Raw genomic sequence first — 21,082 nt, 5'->3', positions numbered from 1 at the left:
CAGGGAAGTCGGTAGTCTAGCAGTTGGTGCCAATAATACATGAAATGCTGCTGAGCTCCATACTAAGCAGTAAGGTAGGGCCGTCTCTGCCCTGGGCATTGTGTGAGGACAGAGACATCACATAGCCCCACGCCCTGCTCCATGGCATCATTTCGAGCAGGACTGTGGACGGGATGGCAGGCTGTGTCACCCAATCTCATCAGATCTGGGAAGCCAAGCAGGGACAGTACTAGAATGGGAGACCACCAAGGCAGGCATTGGCAGACCAACTCTACTTGCCTTGCCTTAAACGCTGCTTGCTGAGGTCATCCTGAATCAGTTGCAACTTCATGGCACTTGACACGCTCAAGAGCAGAACTACACATTGTTTATAGTTCTGTGATCTCAACAAACTGTGTTCTTTTTAACTGAATGGAGCTCTCCCCATTGGAGTGATGCAGTCTCTCTGCGGCTTACTGGCTGCAGTGAATACATATTGTGAAAAGATGGCAAATGTTACCTGCTATCCAGGGAAGGGGGCAGACTTCCAGAGGATGCAAGCAAACTGTTTATCTACCCTACCTGCAGCACTGCACGGGGTAGGGTGGGGGGAGTACATTTGCCTGTATTCCATCTCCCCCCAATCAGCAGTGCTGCCTATAGGCCAAGGAAAGTAAACATAATGTTTGCTCCGTACCTAACCCATACAGCACTAACTCAAGCTAGGAAGCAGTCTTTCTCAAACTATAAACTACCAATATGAATAAGAGTCTTTGAAACAACAGACCTATCAACACAATCTTTTTTTTTCTGTGGCAAGATTGGTTTAACTCTGCTGGTTGCTAAACTTCCCTATCAGTTACATATCTCCTAATGGGACCCACATTACTGTCCTATTAAGACGTAGTTAATAGTACTGACGTTGTTAAACTGTGATCTCTTATAAGGCACCTTTGCATGCTCCTGTTTTCACCCACATACATAGCCTAGGAGCTAAATGCTAAAATGAAAGATTCTAATACATACAAAGATCTATGCTTTAAAAAAAGAACATGGGTCCTCAGATTTTGTCACTATAATGTCTAACACAATTTTAAGACCAAGTTTGACTACTGCATCGAATTTTATATGGGGCTACCCCTGAAGACTATTTACATGCATTGGTGATTGCAATCCATTGTAATCACACTGGGACTTAATTATATGCCCCCCCATGTCAATGCACAGCTTTTGCCATTTTGATCAGTTCAAAATGTTCTCTTCTAGTTTTTGTCAAGGTTGATCTGCAACACTGTAATGAACAAATTAGTTAGCGCATAGCACTGTCAGGCAGACGACATCAGAAATGGGGGGGAGGCTCTAAATAAAAGATAACTGATTGACAGCCTATTAGCCATGAGAGACTTTGAGTAGCACGATCAATTCAGTCTCATGTAGCACTTTCATCAGTGCTCAGAGAGAGAGAAATTAAACCCCCACAAATCATTTGCTGACAGTGAGACCAGTCAAGGAAACAAACATCTAATAGACAAAAAGCTAACAACGGCAATCCTATGAGCAAGGCTGCCAACTCGGACATGAGATGGTGCAAAACTTTAGGGGAAACCTGTGCTGCAAAAGGATTCTTTTAATAGTTCTTTAGATTATCTACATGCACCCACAGTGTAATCCCCATCCAGAAACAAGCACCAGAGCAGAATGTTGCACAGACTGGTATTTTTTTCCCAAAAGATACTCGTGTGTGATCTGCCCATGTATGTGATTCATGGTGCCACAGAGCATGAGATCTCATGCAGCACCCAGTGCTTTCCGCCCTTTATAGTACAGTGCCCACAAATTGCTGGACAAGTCCTTCTACAAGAGAAAAAAACAGTATGTCTAATGTCCAAGAGTAAAAGTCTGGCTTAGTGGAAGCAGATCCTGTGACCATTTTCTTGCATTTTCACTTGCTCAAGAGCCCTAGCACTAGTGGAAGTTTTGCGCTGGATCTAATCCCTTTGTCAGAGGAATGTTTAAATGTTTTAACGAATAATTGGTGACATCATATATCTGATAGATTTGAGTCCAATAGCACCTTGGTGACTGACAAGCTGTTGGGCATATAAGCTTTTGTCTGATGGTAGATCAGGGCCCAGTGAGCATCCCCTAATGTATTCTCAGTCAGAGCTGACAACATTCAGCATTTGTTGGGGGAAAGGATTTAATCCAACAGAGAATCTGCACTGCCGAAAACTGTATCCTGTGTTGGCCACCTTTCGTATGTGTGAGTGCATGTGCATTTATATCCTTTCATACAAATACCCATAGAAGGCAAACACCACCACAAAACGCAGAGAGGACACCTGATTTAATACAGATTCATATTATAGCTAGTGTGGGATACAGGTTAGAGTTTTATTCCAGTACACAGTTTTAAATAAAAGGAAAAATGCAAGAAATACTTTTGCATTCAAAAAGCTTCCTACTCTGTTCTAGTATTTTAACTGCCAGGTCTCACAAAAATCAGATGTTCACAGCAAAAACATCTGGGCCCATCACTTAAGGTTGCATAGCACAATATATTTTGTGTAAAAGTAGCACAGTTATTATATAAATGATGAGACCAGACAAGGCAGTATTAAAGTATATTAAAAAGACTATTTTACTAGCTAACAGGTTAGGGGAAACTGGAGGATAAAACAATAAAAATACATTGCCTCCTAAGAGCTTAATCAGGAGCTCTGCACCTAAGCTGTTTACATGGTGAAGATTCAAGATGGGACTTCTACTGCCTGAAGCAGATCTCTTCTCAAATCAAGGGAGGAAGGAGAAACCTCTCTTCCTGTTACATTTGCGACATGAGAACAGGTATGTACAGAATGGAGTCAACAATTTACACTTCAATATACAAGTTATATGACCCACATTGCCCATTCCCACTAGCAACAAGTGTAAACAAACAGTTTAACCCTTTAACTGACCGTCAGTGGTTGACTCTTGTTAAAAAGACAAAGTCTAACAAAATCTTGCTCAGTGAAGCTCACTGGCTGACTATACGCCAGTCATTCCCTTAGCGAACCTTCCTCACAGTGTTAAAGTGAAGAGAAAATGAGAGAATAGAGAACCAGGAATGCAACCCTGATCTCCTTGTGAAAGATGATACATCCTCTTTTATCTAAACCCACAGAGCTTCCAGGATGGATAAACAATGTTCACATCAACAGGACTACATACTTAACTTTCCCCTTGAAACCAATGGATCTTAAAAGAATTTGATTGAATCGTGCCCCATGTACTAATCTTGCCCCATGAACATGTGTTTTATTTATGTGTTTATTTAAACAAACACATCTTACAATGTTCTGTATCGATTAATCAAGACTAGTCAGAAGTCATCCCTTTCAACAGAGGTTTGCAGTCTATGTACAGAGAGCCAAATGTAGTTCTTTGACTGATCACCTCCCTTAATAGCAGATGGCCCCAGCTTTTCAATCTGTCTAGAATAACTCTGACGAAGTTCCCCAGTGCATAATGGCTAGTTCTTACCTAGGAGAACCAAAGATTTAGGCTCAATCTTGTACTCAGTCCAATAAGCAAGGTGGCTTGTTTGATTAGTGCTGGCAAGCAGTTTCCTATACAACATGGCGTTCACCTTCTCAGCAGTCATCTCTTTGCTCCAACTTTTTGGGACTTGAAGAGCAAACCAGAAGAAGCAGGTCAGAGATCCCTCCCTGTTATGGAGACAAACAACCATCCTTATTGTCACTTGCCTATTTTAATCTCTGTATCCTGCAAGTGCTAATAGGAGTAGTGAAACATTTCTATCAACAAGAGTGTAACCCAGAGTCACTGCCAATCTAACAGAGGGATTCTTTCTAGTGTTTTTAGATGAACATGTTGCAACATCTAAGGGAACTTTCAAATAGCTGAATAATTAATCAGAGTAAACTGGTGTGAAAGTAATACTCACCCAAAGGCATAGACTGCACTGGAGTTGTAGTATGGAGCCAGCTCAGTGGCGTGGATGAGTTCTTTCAGCTATAAAGAAAAGGCAATTCGGTAATTACCAGCAGCAGCATCACAGAATGAAATCCCTCCCTGCTCTTCTAGCTATACCGTTCAGAACAAAGAATCACTTTCATTCCACCAAGGTTGTCGTGTTTTTGACTGGCTGTACTTCCATGCCTTTATCATAGCTTGGCATCCAGAAATTTAGCAAGGAGAGCTTTTCCTGGAAGGGAAATTCAAAATATGGGATATCTGTTTTATTTCTATGCTTTTGGTTGCTGAGCAAGACACAGGAGATGGGTCAGTAGAAATGCTAGCCCCCATAATCCTCACGTTGAATACCCCCTGCAACTCATGAAGCAGTGCCCCACCATCTTCTGGGACTTGGCCGTCTCCATCCAAAAGGTTCTGGATTCCATCCGTCCATGGTCCAGGGAATACTGTCGATTGAGGATCCTCAAACTGCCAGAGTAAAAATGTAGGGAAGTTGACTCCCAAAAACGTGGTTTATAATCTGACAAGAGACAACAAAGGTAGGAAAATGTAGAGAAAATGTAGAATGCACCTCAAAAAACAAAACAAAAAAGAGAGGCAGTTCCACTGATCTGAATGAAAATGTGTCCTAAATAATTAACAGAGTATTCCTAAACAGAGCTAACACCCTTCATTGGCCCATTACACACACACATTTTACTGCAGATTTTCAGAGCAGTAAGCCTTTCATCTTGACTCTGTCTTATGCACCATTCTTTTTCCTCCGGTGTATTTATCCTGCAGCTACAGTATATTATATCTATATAAAACTTTTCTGAATTGGGCTGGAATATTACTTGTGAAATGTGGGGATAGCATCTGAGGGGTTTTTTTTTTAATTACACAATTGAAGAAGAGTTGGTTCTTATATGCCGCTTTTCCCTACCCGAAGGAGGCTCAAAGCGGCTTACATTCGCCTTCCCATTCTTCTCCTCACAACAGGCACCCTGTGGGGTGGGTGAGGCTGGGAGAGCCCTGATATCACTGCCTGGTCAGAACAGTTTTATCAGTGCCCTGGCAAGCCCAAGGTCACCCAGCTGGTTGCATGTGGGGGAGCGCAGAATCGAACCCGGCATGCCAGATTAGAAGTCCGCACTCCTAACCACTACACCAAATTGCCCTATCACAGCTGCGCAGTAGCATCTGGCAAGCACCTTCCATTTAAATCTTTTACACATGCATTTTAGCATCAGTGCATGGAATGAAAGTGAACAGAAAGAAATGCAGGCAAAGGGGGGGATATGAAAACTTTTGAAAGACTTTTGTAAGTGACAAGCAGCTGTGAAGCCCCATTTTCCATATTGCTGAGCACTGGGGATTCTCTGCTGTGTTATGAGCTACTGTGAAAAACGGGGAAGTCACATGATCTCAAAACCTAGGGAAACATGTTGAGTGTACAGAATGCACGGTAGAGTCCACTGGCACTTGCACTGCAAGTTCTGATAGTTGGTAATGTGTGTGTGTGTGTTTGTGTGCGTGTGTCTGTGTCTGTGCAAAGTCAGCTGCGACTTCATCAGACTTTGCACAGGGTTGCAATTTATATTGGGGAGGGAGGAATTCCTCTGGCAGAAACCCTGGAGAGCTTTTCTGTAGTCTTGTGGATTGTCTCATATCAATAGACTCATGTTGCCTGTCAACAAAAAAGGGATTGATATACTTTTTCTGCATCTGATGTTCATCGCCTTCTTCACAAGGGGAAGACACTGAACCAGTCAATGACCCAGGGGTCTGCTGGTTCTCTCTCAGACCAGGCTGGCCCGATATTATCCTATCTCAGAAGCTAAGCCAGGTCAATCCTGGGCCTATTCTGCACACAATAGATAATGCACTTTCAGTGCAGTTTAGAAGTAGGTTTTCTTGTTCTGCCCAGGAAAATCCAGCTGCCAAAGCACATTGAAAGGGCATTATCCAATGTGTGCGGAATGGGCCCTGTAGTATTTGGATGGAGGGCCATCCAGGGTCGCGACACAGAGGCAGGCCCTCACTGGGTCCCTGCAAGTCAGCTGTGACTTGATGGCACAAAATACAAATGCAGTGAATCAATTCTCCGGGAACAACCAGATTATTAGCAGCCTGGTGATCCTGACCTTGTTTCCCCACAGTCAAAACATTACAAGAAGAAGAAAAAGCAAATCATTGTAATAATTACCAAAGAAATACCAGGTCATTGCTCCAGCTCCTCCCAACAACACCAAGACAGCCAAGAACAAGAGGTAGCGTGGGCAGCTGCGCCGTCTGTAGATGTGTTCATCTTGAGATGGTTCATTTGGGTCCTCCTCCTGGTCCTCACCCTCCATCATGGGAATCTAGTTAAACAGGGATCCAAGAACAGGGACTCTTCTCTAGAGCTGGGATGCCATTTCATGGCCCATTTTGATCAAATCATGAGGTGCAAAATGCTCATGTCACCCCTCGTAGAATGTGTACACACAAAAGGTTTCTCTTCTCATGAAGCTGCCTTTCAGTGAGCCAGATTCTTGGTCCATCCAGGTAGGTCACTGTTGTCTACTCAGCTCCCCAAGGTCCTTGGCAGAGGCCTTTTCACATCACTTACAACCTGATTCTGAATAAGCCGCGCTCATTCAAGAGGAGGCAGTGCAGTGTAAAGACCAGGCAGGATGCTGGACTGAGGCCTAGTTCCCATCCTGCCACAAAGGTCCCTGAGTAACCCACCACCAGTCATTTTCTCACAGTCAACCCAACCTCATTGTGAGGATAAAATGGAGGAAGGGGAAACGGTGTACATGGCCTGGAGCTCCTTTGAGGGAGGTGTGATAAAAGCACAGTAATGTTAATAAACAACCAGAGGATCTGCAGGCCACTTTTACCCCTGTGTCCCATCTCTCTGCACATCCTCTTTCCTTTCATGGCAGCCCTCCACAGACTCTCCCCCTCTCCTGCTTCCTCTTCTTCTTCCAGCCAACCTACTTTTATCTCCTCTCCAGCTTTCCTTCTCTCCCTCCCCTGGGCAGCCTGAGGTGTGCCTTGTGGGAATCTTTCCCTAACCCAAACAATTAAGTAAATTCAGATTGAGGTATCATAGAGACAAAAGAGCTAAGCTAACAGTGCGTGACTGGAAGCTGGGCAGAAGAAAAGAAAAGTACCTTCTAGACCAGCCCTTCTCAACTTTCTTACCATAGAGAACCCCCTGAAATATTCTTCAGGCTTCAAGAAACCCCAGAAGTGGCACAATGATGCAGAATATGGCTCAGAAGCATACATGTGTCCATGCCCACTCAAGGCCCCTCCCCTTCCCACCCCCTCCAGGCCCATCTGTGGCCATTTTGAGAGCAGGGGGCAGATCAACATGATCACATCAGGTCATATTTTGTCCTGCCAAGGTATCTTCCCAGGCTCCACCCTGTCAGAATCCACTGATTACGGGCATGATTTAATCTGTCTTAGCCTTTGTGTAGCCATGTTGCCTGTCTATTCTCTAACCCTGAACTGTCTGCTAAGCATTCAGTACATTTACAAGTGCTGTTATCACTGAAAGTAGTAACACTGGACGCTCCAAGGCCAATGCTGGGCATCTTATCATTGTTGGCCGTTTCCCCAGACGATACCTGGACATGAAAAGCTTATTGTGTATGTGTTTGTGGGTGAACATCTTTGGCAGGAAAGGTTGGGGGATAAGAACTGCATTTCGAATTGACAAGCCAGATTCGGCTTTGAACTTCTTGGATAGAACTGCTTTGAAATAAACGCTTGCTTTTGAAAGAAGCTGTTGTTTTCGAGTCTGTCATCCTGACACACCAGGAACTTGCTTATCCAGAGTTGTCAACCGTATCTATCCAACGCCTTGGAGAGTTGTTGCTAGTCTGAATCAAGAGCGTTTATCTGCTCAGGAAAATCTGAAAAATGAGCCTATTTAGATTCAATTATTTTAGCGTTATTATTCAGGACTTCTGTTTTACGCTCTGATTGTAATTGTAATGGCCTCTGGCCATATGAAGGACAAGAGTTGTTTTGTATACCCCACTTTTCACTATCCGAAGGAATCTCAAAGTGACTCACAATCGCCTTCCCTTTCCTCTCCCCACAACAGACACCCTGTGAGGTGGGTGAGGCTGAGAGAGCCCTGATATCACTGCCCGGTCAGAACAGTTTTATCAGTGCTGTGGTGAGCCCAAGGTCACCCAGCTGGCTGCATGTGGGGGAGCGGGGAATCAAACCCGGCTTGCCAGATTAGACGTTCGCACTCTTAACCACTACGCCATGTAACAAATGCTATTTGTATCTTTAAATAGCCAGAACTGACCATGGCAGACCAGTGCTGGAACTCAGTGTCACTCCCTTTGAACCTCATAACTGAATGCGTGGGTGTGGGTGTGGGGGTGGTGGTGGTAGGAAGGATGTCTTTTGTTGAACAGCTTAGCAAAATACTCCTTGCCAAGGTCTTGGGGCTGGCCTGAACCTATGGAGATGACACAGAGACCATGGCAACAAACCAACTCCTTCAGCAGTCAGCGTCATGAACTCAACATCATCAGGCAGTAAGAAGCAGAGTATATTAGCACTAATCCTGAGAGAGCATCACTATAGACTGTGACACGGCACTGGAGTTGTTTGAACTTCTTAAACTGCAAGTTTGGCTGCACCCTAATGGAACAACCATTATGGAGTAGCTAGTGCTCAGAGTGTTGGACTAGAATCTGCAGGTCTCAGATCTGAACCTCCAGCCTCCATGGAAGCATGCTGAGTTGACTGTGGGACAGACAAACACTTTAAGCATCTACCTCACAAGATCGTTGTGTGGAAAAAATGGAGAAGGGGAGAATGTTGTCAGCCATTTTGGGACACCGCTGGGGAGAAAGCAACTAGACAGATACCACGGGAAGTTGTACTGCACTGTTTTGTGGGGACATGTGTCCTTTAGGGCTGCCAAGTGGAGGCTGGAGTTCCCCAGAATTACAACCAATCTCCAGACTGTAGTAGAGAGATGAGATTTCGATAGAGAAACTGGCAGCTTGGGAAGGTGGAATCTATGGCCTCACACCCAAGTGGAGTAGGGTTACCAGCTCTGGGCTGGGAAATATCTGGAGATTTCGGGAATAGAGCCTGAGGAGGATGGGGTTGGGGGAGAAGAGAGAGTACGATGGTTTCTGATACCATAGAGTCCACCTTCCAAAAGGCCATTTTCTCCTGGGTGAGTGATCTCTGCCACCTGGGGATCAGTTATAAGTCTGGGAGACCTCAGGCCATCAGCTGGAAGCTGACAACCCTACCACTGAGCTTTCTCCCCTCTGCCAACTCCAACTTCCCCCAAGTTCCCAGGATTTCCCAACCCAGAGCGGGCATTCCTAGAATCAGTAGGCCTATTGTGGTTCCTGTGATCAGGTGACTGAATGAGAATTGGCTGGAGTACACGTGCCAGTGCGTGAATGCCAAGGCCTCTGACTTCTAGCCAGTGCTGTGTGGTGTGGAGAGATAAACAGGTTCAAGTCCCTGCTCAGATGCATGGTGGGGTCTTGTCTCTCAGCATGGAGTCCTCCTGGGATTACAGACTACAGAGACCTATTGCCCTGGAGAGGGACTGGATGGGTTGGCGTCATACCACTGCTGAGCTCCCCACCTCCTCAAACATCCCCTCCCATCCCCAGGCTCCAAAATTTCCAGGAATTTTCCAGCATAGAGTTGGCAGCCTGATTTACACAGGACAGAAGTGTAATGGATAAATGCAAAATGGGGGAGAGCCAAAGCAACAAAAGGCAGAAATATCTGTCAGCCACTCTCCCATCGGAGACTTCATGATACCCAGTCAGTTCTTTGCAAAGTCAGAAAATCATTAACTCACCAGGAGTTTCCACTTAAAAGAATTTGAGAGAAGCAGAAGCCTGAAGCAGCAGTGCTGTTGCTCCCAGGAAGAACCCACTACACGGTTACCTTCTCATCCCTAGCTGGGGTTGCCAGCCTCCAGGCAATGCCTGGTGATCTTCCACTATTACAACTGATCAGTCCACTTGGAAAAAACGGCCACTTTGGAAGGTGGACTCTATATGGCATTATACCCCAGTGAAATCACTCCCATCCCCAGTCCCCACCCCTTTCAGACTCCACCTCCAAAATCTCCAGGTATTTCCCAACCTGGAGCTGGCAACCCTTGAACACCACCCCGGTATCCAACAGGGTCATAAGAAAGAAGCTGGGCTCTTCTGTACAGTCACCCCAAATACCACACAAATAGTATATCCGCCAAACACCTTCCCTCTTTAGACTGGGAAAAATCTGGAAGGTGGTAACGGCAGGCCTACCTTTGATTCCTCTGCTGCCTTTGTCTCCGGGCCTGGTGGGCTCATGCAGCCACACACACAGACACATAACCACATGCAAATACTGGGCCAGGACTATTTACTCAGGCCTAAAGTTTGCCCTGCAATCAATAATTCAAAGCTCCGGCCTCTTCTGTTGGCCTTTGCCCCTTTGCAGCTCTACACAGAAAGCTTTGCATGTCCCAGATGGGATCTCCTGGTCTGGTCAGCCTAAAGAAGACCTCTGTGTAGCTTGATGGCTGCATAAAAGTTCCCGAAACGGGGCCACTGAAAGGCGTTCGTTCCCTTACCTATTTAGAGTTGGTGAAAACATTGCTGCAGTTCTCCGGGCCAAACAGGAAAGGCATCCTTTTCCAAATGGAAGCGGTCAAGAGGGGAGGGCTTGGAGTGAAGGGAATTGGCCGGCAGGATGTGGAGGATGCAAGGAAAAGCAAGGACGACATAGCGCTTGCCTCTGCCGCCCTCCCCCTCCTCCCTGTGGTCCCCCCACCTCAAGGGCTGTGGAGTTGCCCGGCAACTTTTCCCTGCCTTAGTTACACCTGTTGGTTCCAGGGGAATAAAGCCCAAATTGGAATGGATGGGGAAAAAAGCCCTCTTGTGCAAAAAATGTGTGTCTCTATGCCAGGAAAAGATTTGCTTGTTTCCATACCCTCCCTCTCAAACAAAGGGGTCTGAGGCCACCTCTTTAGCTGGGCATGTCACAGAAATTCCTGTTGCTAGAAAAGCGACACACTTAGATGGAAAGTCAACAGATGCCACTTCCCCCAGCATGGAGGTCGTGGGATGGGAAAGACTTTGCCTCTACAATATCTGCCTTTCCATATGTAGGTTTACCATCTTCCAGGAGGTGTCCAGAGCTCTCCTGAGAGTCCGACTGACCTTTAGGGGACAGAAATCACTTGAAGAAAACAGCTGCTTTGGGAGGTGGACTGTATGGGCTTATAGCACTATGAAACTCCTCCCCAAAGCCTGCCCTTCTCAGGCTCAGTCCCCCAAATCTCCAGGTATTTCCCTACCCAGAGCTGGCAGCCCTGATCCACACGAGAGGCAGGGATGGGGTGGCAAACTTGCAAGTGGGGAATGTTGTGCGGCAGACTCTGAACAGACAAAACTGATAAGAGAGGAGCTTCCTTCTTTTCCATTCTGCAGAAAACATATGGATATAGTAATCACACACGGGGCCTCTTTGTGGTTCTTCATTTCTTATTCAGCTCAAAGATGCGGCCTGAGTGAGGGCACCCAAATAACCTGGTCATCGCCAGGAGTCCCATGTGATCCCCAGGAGATTTATGGGCTGCCTGCAATGGCGTAATTATCCCAGAGGCCTTTGGAAATTGCCAGATGGTCTGATAAACTTCTTTTGCTGGCAGCAATTCAGCAGATAAAGGTGCACCTTAGAACAGGGGCTCATGGGAATTGTAGTCCATGGACATCTGGAGGACCACAGGTTGACTACCCCTGCCTTAGAAGATACAGGTATACCAACTCCCAAGTTGGGAAGTTCCTGGATATTTGGGGCCAAGCCTGGGGACAGCCAAGTTTGCTGAGGGGAGAGATCTCAGCAGGGTATCGTGCCCTGGAGTCCACTCTCCAAATCTGCCATTTTCTCCAGGGAAACTATTTCTGTGGCCTAGAACTTAGTTGTAATTTGGGGAGATCCCCAACCCCAACCTGGAGAGTGGCTGCCCTACACGTATCTGCATGCCAGGCAGGTGGCATATATGGAATTTCTGGTTTTTAAGCAGCTACTAAAGACACAAGAGCTTTTTGACAAAAACAGTTGACCACCCTAAATTGAATAGTAGCTCCTTTATCACTAGAAAGGGACCACTAGTGTGTTGGCAGAGTTTAATTGTGCAAAGTAGTACAGCACCAGCTACCTATAAGCAGTCTAACTATATTCTTCATCTAAAGGCAGATTGGAAGGAAGTGGACTCGACTGGTCCAACACAGTGAACTATTGCCAGTCAACGAAACAGGTTTCAGACTATGCTCTTAAGCCACATGAAGTCTCTGTTGGCTTGCAAAACAATGTGCTTTGTTATGGCAACAAATTAGATGAAAGAATAAACTTCTATGCGGCACGCCATTAATTGGTGGGATTCATGGCCACAGGATGTGGCTTAGGTCCAAACTGTGATGCTGAGAGACCCAAGGAAGTGTCTTCCAGCAATTTCAGAAAGAACAGCAGTTTGGCAGGGCCTCAATTCAGGTAAGAGCTGCATTATTTGGGGAGGGGAGAAGGGGACAAGCTTTTCCCCCTTGTGGTTTCATGGATCAAATTCAATTGCACCCTTCCCCAAAGGCTGTTATCTCTGGAAGGGAGGGGGGAAGAGGCAGTGTCTGTCTTCTGTCCCTTTCAGGGCTAGTGAGAGCTTGACAGGGTGACACATTCATTCATTCATTCATTCGATTTTTAGCCCATCTCTCTTTTAAAGACATGAGGCGGGTTATATCAGACATAAAACCCATTAAAACCCCAACCCCATTAAACAAAACACTGACTGGTAAAACTGCTTTGGGGCAGAAGCTTAATCCTTCTTTCCTTGCAGACTATAGCTACTCTGAGCTGAGACCCCTTTCAGCTGTTATTCCCCTTTTGAACATGCTGGGGAGATCCACTCACAGATCTCCCTGCAACATCTCTGGTGTGAAACCTTGATGGCTTTACAAGGGCTTAGGCACATTCATGGAGACCTCTCGATGACCACTCACCACAGTAAGGAAATGAGAACCTCCATGGTGAGTGGCAGCATGCCTCAAGCGGCTGTTGCTGAGACAGAGAGTAGCAAGAGAAGGTTGTTGCTATCAGAGGTCACGCTTTCAGGCTTCCAGAATGCATCTGGCTGGATACTGCAGGAATTGGATACTGCATAGGGTAGGCAACCTCCAGATGGCACCTGGGGAATCTCCCTCTATTCTACCTGAGAGCCAGCATAAGCATGATGGACTCTCATCTGGAGATCCTAGTTTGATTCCCTGCCCTTCCACATGGGCCAGCCCCAATTATTCTCAGAGCTCTCTCAGCCCCACCTGAGGGAAGGTGACTGTAAGCCACTTTGAGGCTCCTTTAAGTAGTGACAAGCAGGGCACAAAAAACCTACTCTTCTTCTGATCTCCAGACAAACAGGATAAGTTCCCCTAGAGAAAATGACTGCTTTGGAGGGTGAACTCTATGGCGTTAGATCCTGCTGAGGTCCCTCCTTGCCCCAAATCCTGCCCACTCCTGGCTCAATCCCCAAAGTGTCCAGGTGTTTCCCAACCCGAAGCTGGCAACACCAGATGCCAGACTAGATAGGACTGACTCAGCAGGGCTCTTTTCAGCTGGTTACTGCAGATTTCTCAGTGGACACAAGGGACATCACCTGACCCTGAGGCGACAGCTGCAATCCCTTTCTCTGGCCACCTGCACCTGCTGAGACAGTGCAGGCAAGCCACTCCCTCCTCCAGCCAGGGGTCACAACAAATACAAGTCAGGGGGTAGCACTGCTGGTCTGCAGTGGAGTAGCTAGGCTTGTGTTTGGCAGTGCCTTCAAGCCTAACAAGATTTTGGGGGCAGATACGAGTTTCCCAGAGTAAAAGTTCCAAAGAGCTGTGGCTCTCAACAGCTCAAATCCCGAAACTCTTGCTGGGCTCAAAGATGCAGCTGGAGTCAGATCTAGCAGTTCTGCAACAAATAAGGTGTCTGTTTCAGGGCCGGAGTCCCTGGAGCGCTGCCGCTGGGGCCATCTCGGTTTCCAGCTCTTTGATTATCTGCCGTGCAAATCTCTGTCGAAGGCTTCTCCAGTTCAGTTGAACAAGAGTCACAAGCTTATCTTAATTGGCCCTACATCCCGTGGGAGACCTCAGCAGTGTGTTCTTTTTACATCTCTAATTTGGGCACCGTTTCGCTCCAGTGTTCTGTCGGTGGAAAACGATCTTGGACTCTGCCTTTATTGCTGTTTAAATATGAATGGCCACGGAAGCCAGCTGGATCTATGGGAGAAATTAGGTGAGCCTTCCATGAATGGATGAAGTTTCTTTTAAAATAATAACAACAATAACTGGCATTCCTTTAATAATAAACAAATAAATAATGTGTATATTGCCCTATCCTTGTTGACTCAGGGCGGTTAACAACATTTAAAAAACCAATCCCAACTAACAATAATAAAAACAGTATATCATTCATAAAACCATCTCCTGATTGCAATTCACTTGCAGTTCCTATGAGGAATGAGGGGAGTTTGGAGGGGTTTCCCGTCCGTGGATGAGTTTGCGAGCAGAAAGGCTACCGGCCTGGGAGAACAGCACTGTTTTGCAGGCCCTATGGAATTGTTTAAGATCCTGCTGGGCCCTGATCTCTTCAGAAAGAGCATTTGACCAGGCTGGGACTAGGGCCCAAAAAGCCCTGGCCCTTGTTGAAGCCAGTTTTATCTCTTTGGGGCCAGAGACACTAAGTATATTTGATTGCTTGATCTTAATGTTCTTTGAAGGGTATAGAGGAATAGGTAGTCCCATGGATAAAGTGGTCCCAGACCACTGAACGTAAGAGTCAAAACCTTGAATCCTTGATTCAGTCTCCGATCTGCAGCCGGTGGAGCTGGGAGAGCACAGGTGTAATGTGTACTCTCCATGGGGTTCTTGAAGAAGAAGAAGAAGAAGAAGAAGAAGAAGAAGAAGAAGAAGAAGAAGAAGAAGAAGAAGAAGAAGAAGAAGAAGAAGAAGAAGAAGAAGAGTTTTTTTAATACTCTGCCTTTTTTAATACTCAATCACCATCCTCTCCCCACAACAGGCATCCTGTTAGGTAGGTGGGGTTCAGAGAACTCTAACAGAACAGCACTCCAAGAACAGCCCTAAGAAAATTGTGACAAGCCCAAGGTCACCCACCTGGCTGCATATAGAGGAGTGGGGAATCAAAGCTAGCTCTCCAGATTACAGTCTGACGTGTGATAACCACTACACCAAGCTGGCTCCTCCTTCCTGCTTCTTTTTAAACTGTTGTTTTGAGAGACAGAGAGACAGAGACAGATTTCCAGGCAGACAAACAAAGGGGATCAAGGGGATCAAGTAGATTATTAGAGGATCCGTCTATCAGTGGCTGGCTACTAGCCCTAGTGTATCAGGGGGATCTATACATTCAGAGGCACTAAACCTCTGAATCCCAGAGCCTGGGATTGGGCAAAGTCCTGGCCTCTGTGCCCTGTTGTTGGCTGTCCAGGGGAACTGGTTGGCCACTGTGTGAGATAGGATGATAGACTAGGTGGCTCATTATTCTGACCTGCCTGGCTCTTTTAATGTTTAGATAGAAAGATGATAGACAGATATTAGTACATGCAGGTATTGCCTTTAAACTTTTTCTTAATGTCTTTTTAACTGTCCACTGTCTTGAGAGCCCTAATTGGGTAGAAAGATAGGTGGAAAATATTTTAAATAAATAAAAATATATTGGCTGGGAGCTTATACTTACTAGCCCCGTCTAACAGAATGGGCCCATGTGAAAGGACCTTGCCTAGGCAGTAGAGCGAAGAAGACATTGGCCTCTGTGCTGCTGGGCACGTGTGCCAAATCCCCAGAAGACATGATTTTTCTCATGGAATTTATTCTTTCTGGGGTTTTGCTACTTGACGAAGGGAAGAAAAATGAATTCATTTAAACATTCATACCAAATTCATCATCATCACCATGGCATCCGAGCATCTGAATAAGACAAGGACACAGCAGGCCAAAATTAGAGCTGGTTGCAAAGGAGTTCCACCCACCCACTGGAACTGAATTTGGTTCTCAACAGCCATGTTTCCATGGGGACGTTGCACGTCACTACTTACACCACCAGCAAGGGACATTGGCAAAGATGTCAAGGTGTTGCTAAACGGGAAGGCTGTACTGCCTCTGCCTGGACTGCACTTGTGCCCAAGATGAAGAGAGGAACGATTGTTCTATGCTATAGTTGGGTTGAAAAAAAAGGCAACAACGACAGTGAGGTGTTGTGCTACAGTCCTATCCTTTGCAGTTTTCCTCTTTGCATTGCATCCTGACAGGTCCAGAGTCATTGGGGCCTTTCTGCATGAAACTTCCATATGTCATAAATGGCAGTATGCAGACACTAAAGTCTTTGGCTTTTCGCGCTGGCATCCTCCCCAGATTTCAGGGGCTTCGCTTTCTAGAATGCCAAGGAGGGGGCATAGCTCAACGACAGAATGCAAGCTTGGCATGCAGAAGATCACAGATCACAGATACAGTCCAATCTCTGGGATTTTAAAGTCTCAGGTAGAAGGTCTGGAAAGTTGCTGCCAATCAGAATAAAGAGTAAAGGGCTAGTTGGATCAATGGACACACTTAGAACCATAGTTTCCTACGTCATCCTTCACTGTGGCTGATTCTACACTTACTTTGTTTATTCCATTGTGGATCCTGTTGAATTCAGATCGATTTGAACTTGGGTCGTCCTCTATCCTCCCCCTTCCCATTGAAACAGTGTTCTGCACATGATTAGAGAAGCTCAGAAGGGGGGCGGGGAGCCAAGCACAGCAGGAGCCTCTTTGTTTCTTTTCTTGAAGGGTGGGGGAGAGGATTGGAGACAGCAGAGGAGGGGAAATAAATCCAAGAGGAAAATCTCTGCCGAGAGAAGTTAGGGCTTCTGCAGCTTCTGCTGAGAGAAGTTAGGGCTTCCTCTTTAAGGGAAGCTTGCAACCTAGGAACAAGGATCCCTTTGAACTGATGCCCTGGCCAATCATGGCTTTTCTATAGCATCGGAGACTCAGCAGCAAGTGAGTTCGAGACAAGCAGACAGCTGCATGCTTTCTCATGCTGGTTTTTCAAATAGTGAGGGTTATATCCACTCTAGGATATTGCAGGGAAAAGGTATGGTCACTCCGGATCAATCATGCTTGTTGCAGATGAAAAATTTAAATCACCCCAAATCAAAATGGAAATCACATTCAGTATAGATGGCAGGGGTTGAAATAAAAGCTCTGTGCAGATTCAGCCTATGAGTCCTCTAGATTCCTTGCATACTATCCTCTCCTCCTTTGGTGGAAAACCTGGCCCTCCTGTTGCCTGCTAGCTTCAGATAAGTCCCTAGGACATGAGCTGGAAGAACTGAGACCCTCATCATTTCTCCAAGTTGTGAGACGTTCCAAGGGCTGCTTTTCTTTGGAGGGGAAAGGGCTTGACATTTCTTTTATTCTACACTTTACAATATTTGCTTTTATTGACAAACTATATAATGGTAATGACTGGGGAAGGCACTGGCAAACCACCCTGTATTGAGTCTGCCATGAAAACACTAGAGGACATCACCCTAAGGGTCAGACATGACCTGGTGCTTGCACAGGGGATACCTTTATCTTTATATAAGTGGAAAAGAGGTGGAGGCAAGGAAGGACTCCAAGAGAGCAGCAGATCTCTTACTGTATATCAGATCCTAGAGGGAGAGCCTGCATGCTGAAAATGCTTTGGCCAACTCACAGCAGCGTCTATCTACTTCTCTCTCTCTGTTTCAGAATCTACAATTGTTCCTTCTCCACCACCCACACCTACCCCCTCCCTTTAGCTGATGTAAGTGAAAATTTTGCTGATGTAAGTGGTGAAGATTTCTGAAAACTGGAAGACATGCCCCCAAAAGACTGCAAAAGATTCTCAGAACTTTGTCCCCTGCTCTTATCTTTTTGAAAACCTTTAATGGAAGGGATTAGCATTGGGATTTTCTGTGTCTGAAGATGAGTGTGGACAACTAAGAAAGAAAGCTATTGGGAGACAGAATAGATATGTGAACTATTTCTTGCCATTTGCCTGAACTTTGCTGCATCACAAGCGGAGTACTTCCATACTGCCTAACCCGCAGTCAGAGTATATCAGCCTCAACCAAGGAAGAAGCGGCACAGATATTAATTGAACTTTTATTGGATTGGAATAAATAGTTTGAAAATTAATTTTTGGCAACGATAGTGACTTGGATGAGCTCATTCATCCATCCTTGCTGCTAATTAGGTGATGATCTCCTCAAATGAGGGAAGCTACAGGCAGTATCAATTAGACAATTTTCCATTAGCAAAGGCTATGAGCTGCACTACTCAGCAATCATATCATAATCAAATCGCGGGTTATTTTTGTTCTGCGAGGCAAAGAGCCGGTAGGCATCACTATGCTATTCCAGTCAAAGTGGGAAATTAGGTTACTTTTTATTGCAAAAACCTTTTCTTGAACTCGAGTGTGGAAAGATATTCAGCGTAGGTTTAACTGCTGGTAGAGAGGTTTTTTAAATTAAAAGTTTTATAAATCACAAGGCTTTTATTTCTGGGGATTTCATTTATCACGGGAGGGATCTCAGCCTAGAGAGCTTTGGCAATTAGGTAACACTCCAAAATGAGTACCTGGGAATCAGGGGCTTGGGCTATGGCTGCTGCCAAAACCTGGGCTGAGTGAAGCACTGTACATCACAATAAAATCAGAGTCCAGTAGCATCTTTAAGACCACCTTTAAGGTGCTACTTGACTCTGATTTTATTGTGCTACTTCAGACCAACACGGCTACCCTTTTGAATCTATTGTACATCACAACACTCTCCTCAGCCTTTCGGTAAAGTTGGCTGTTACTGGGAGGTCCACTGCTGCGGAGTCATAGATGCCAAGGATTGGCTTGTCCCCTAATCCTCACCTTACTCTTTCTCAAGAACTTCTGAGCCCAAGCTTCAATCTTACCTAATCCAAAAGGAATTTTCCCCATGAGTCCTATCATTCCCTTATCTAATTTTATTGTCCACTTTTCTTCTAATTTCTCTCCTTTCTCTTTTTAAAACTGTATATGACTTTTCTGTCTTCTGACCTAGAAGCTGCTTTCCTTAAATCTGGTAAATTTTCATTTCAACACTTCTGTGACCATATCCGATGTAAGTGTGCTCAACTCTTTGATCTTAGTTTTTATTCCCTCTTCTGGGCCCTATTTTTCCTAAGGAAGATGCAGTTCTCCTTATGTGGCTTTGTCTTCAGAACTCATTAAACTTGATTTAAAACATAGCAAGTTGAGCAGCACTGAAAACCAGTTCATCAAAAAGTAATAAGCTGCTGATTAAAGTCCTAGATCTACATCATGTCAGTGTATTCATAATTGAATTCTCTATTTGTTTGCACATAGTGACTTGCTGTACTTGATTAAAATAAAATCAAGGGCATATCACTTAAATTTCATACCAATACTTGATTTGTCACTTACTTCCTCAATCCAATGTTTTAATAATTAATCTAAAATGTAGTTTAAAGAATAGGTCAAACCATTAAAAGTTTCTACAAGCATAATTAATTGATAAGTAAGTTCATTACCCCACATATAGGATAATGCACTTTCAGTGAGCTTTTGCAGATGGAGTTCCCTGCGCAGAACAAGAAAATCTGCATCTAGAGTGCATTGAAATTGCATTATCTAACATGTACAGAATGCTCTAATATATAATCTCTATAGGTTCCAGAATGTTAAGTAAGTTTAAATGTTACTTCTGAGTGAGTGATTTATGACAAGGTAATTTCTCAGAAGGCCTGCCCAGGAACTAGTTCACCTGAGTCAATCTGTCAAGAAATATGTACATTAATTAGCTCATCAATCAATGAAATAAATTCCTTAGTCTGTCAATAATTGCATCCAAAATTTAGATCCTCAGGCAAATATCCAATAGTTAGTTCATGCATTAATGTGAAGATGATATCAAGCTACAGATGTGACATTTCTGGAAATTATGAAGCCTGTTTACCCCCCCCCCCCCACCCTTTCAGGAGTGTGGGGTGGGAAGTAAAAATTGGTGAGGTGAATGAAAAGATATGTAATATACTTATTTTCATGTCAAACTGAAACTTCTTTTATTGATTTAACAACAATGATAACTTAGTATGCATAATTGTTCTATTTTCATATTTATGAAATGTAAAAGGACAAAAGCCTACATGGCATCTAAGAATAAAGGCAAAGATACCCACTTGAATGGAAGCTCCAAACTGCTATACCCTATGCTACCCGCATATCTGTCTCATTGGGCATCATTTTTTTGCCATCTGAGTCTTAAGAAAATATCAATGTTAAAGACTGGGACAGCCACAACTGATAGGACTGCCAGCAGGTCTAGATATTCAGCTGAACTTAATAGAGTTGAAAACACTGAACTCTTCAATGTTATATCATTCATTCATTCATTCATTCATTCATTCATTCATTCATTCATTCATTCATTACTTGAATTTATATACCACCGTTCCCATTCAGGCTCACAGTGGTTTACAAAATAAAAGAGTAAAAATACAATAAACCCCCTAAAATACCCCGATTACATTGTTAAAATTATTAAATTAAAAGATGGCAGCACTAATACATCAATTTATCCCCTCAACCAGCCAGCATTAAAAACACTGTTGCTAAACTTATTTATAATTTTAAAAAATATCAAAAATGCATGTAAACACAGGCATTACAGTTATAAAAGAATGCAGATTGTCTTTAAAATACTATACATTCTGAATAAAAACTTTGGGTTTTCCACACGACAGCCCTAGTTCTACATTTTCTTTCGCCGTCCATCTGATAGCAGCCAAATTGTGTTGAGAGCGGTGTCTCCATCCCTCTTCTGTTTATTTTCTTGTTCCGAAGTTTGTTTGGGTTTGTGCAAGGCTGCTGTCATCATCAGCGGTGCCACAGAACCACCCCTTTTTGCTCCTTTAATGAACATGCCCATGTTTAAGTCAACCTCCCATTAGAAATGGGGCTAGGCCCTTCCTTTCACCTCCCAGATCATCCATGAGAATAGCTATATTGCCCCTGCAAAGAAATGAATCCCTCCCTCCAATGCA

General features: G+C 44.6%; 1 protein-coding gene across 3 annotated transcripts in view; it reads right to left on the bottom strand.

Annotated features, from left to right (window-relative positions):
* TMPRSS6 (transmembrane serine protease 6) overlaps positions 1-10,688 on the bottom strand; it is a 37,141-nt gene extending 26,453 nt beyond the window's left edge. The window contains exons 1-5 of one of the 3 annotated variants that reach the window (XM_077339605.1): positions 10,562-10,688; positions 6,149-6,305; positions 4,338-4,480; positions 3,929-3,996; positions 3,505-3,689 (exon numbers count right to left, since the gene is read on the bottom strand). In XM_077339605.1, the coding sequence (XP_077195720.1) occupies positions 3,505-3,689; positions 3,929-3,996; positions 4,338-4,480; positions 6,149-6,299 (547 nt within the window). In that variant the 5' untranslated portion in view covers positions 6,300-6,305; positions 10,562-10,688. Of the gene's footprint in view, positions 1-3,504; positions 3,690-3,928; positions 3,997-4,337; positions 4,481-6,148; positions 6,306-9,796; positions 9,986-10,253; positions 10,347-10,561 lie in introns of those variants that run through there. The other 2 variants (XM_077339603.1, XM_077339604.1) reach the window with 2 other exon arrangements.
* Between the last annotated feature and the right edge of the window lie 10,394 nt (positions 10,689-21,082).

Source organism: Paroedura picta, chromosome 5 (genome assembly GCF_049243985.1).
Source record: "Paroedura picta isolate Pp20150507F chromosome 5, Ppicta_v3.0, whole genome shotgun sequence".
NCBI lineage: Eukaryota > Metazoa > Chordata > Lepidosauria > Squamata > Gekkonidae > Paroedura > Paroedura picta.
Note: the sequence above shows the minus strand (reverse complement) of the source record. Positions and strands in the feature narration are given on the sequence as shown.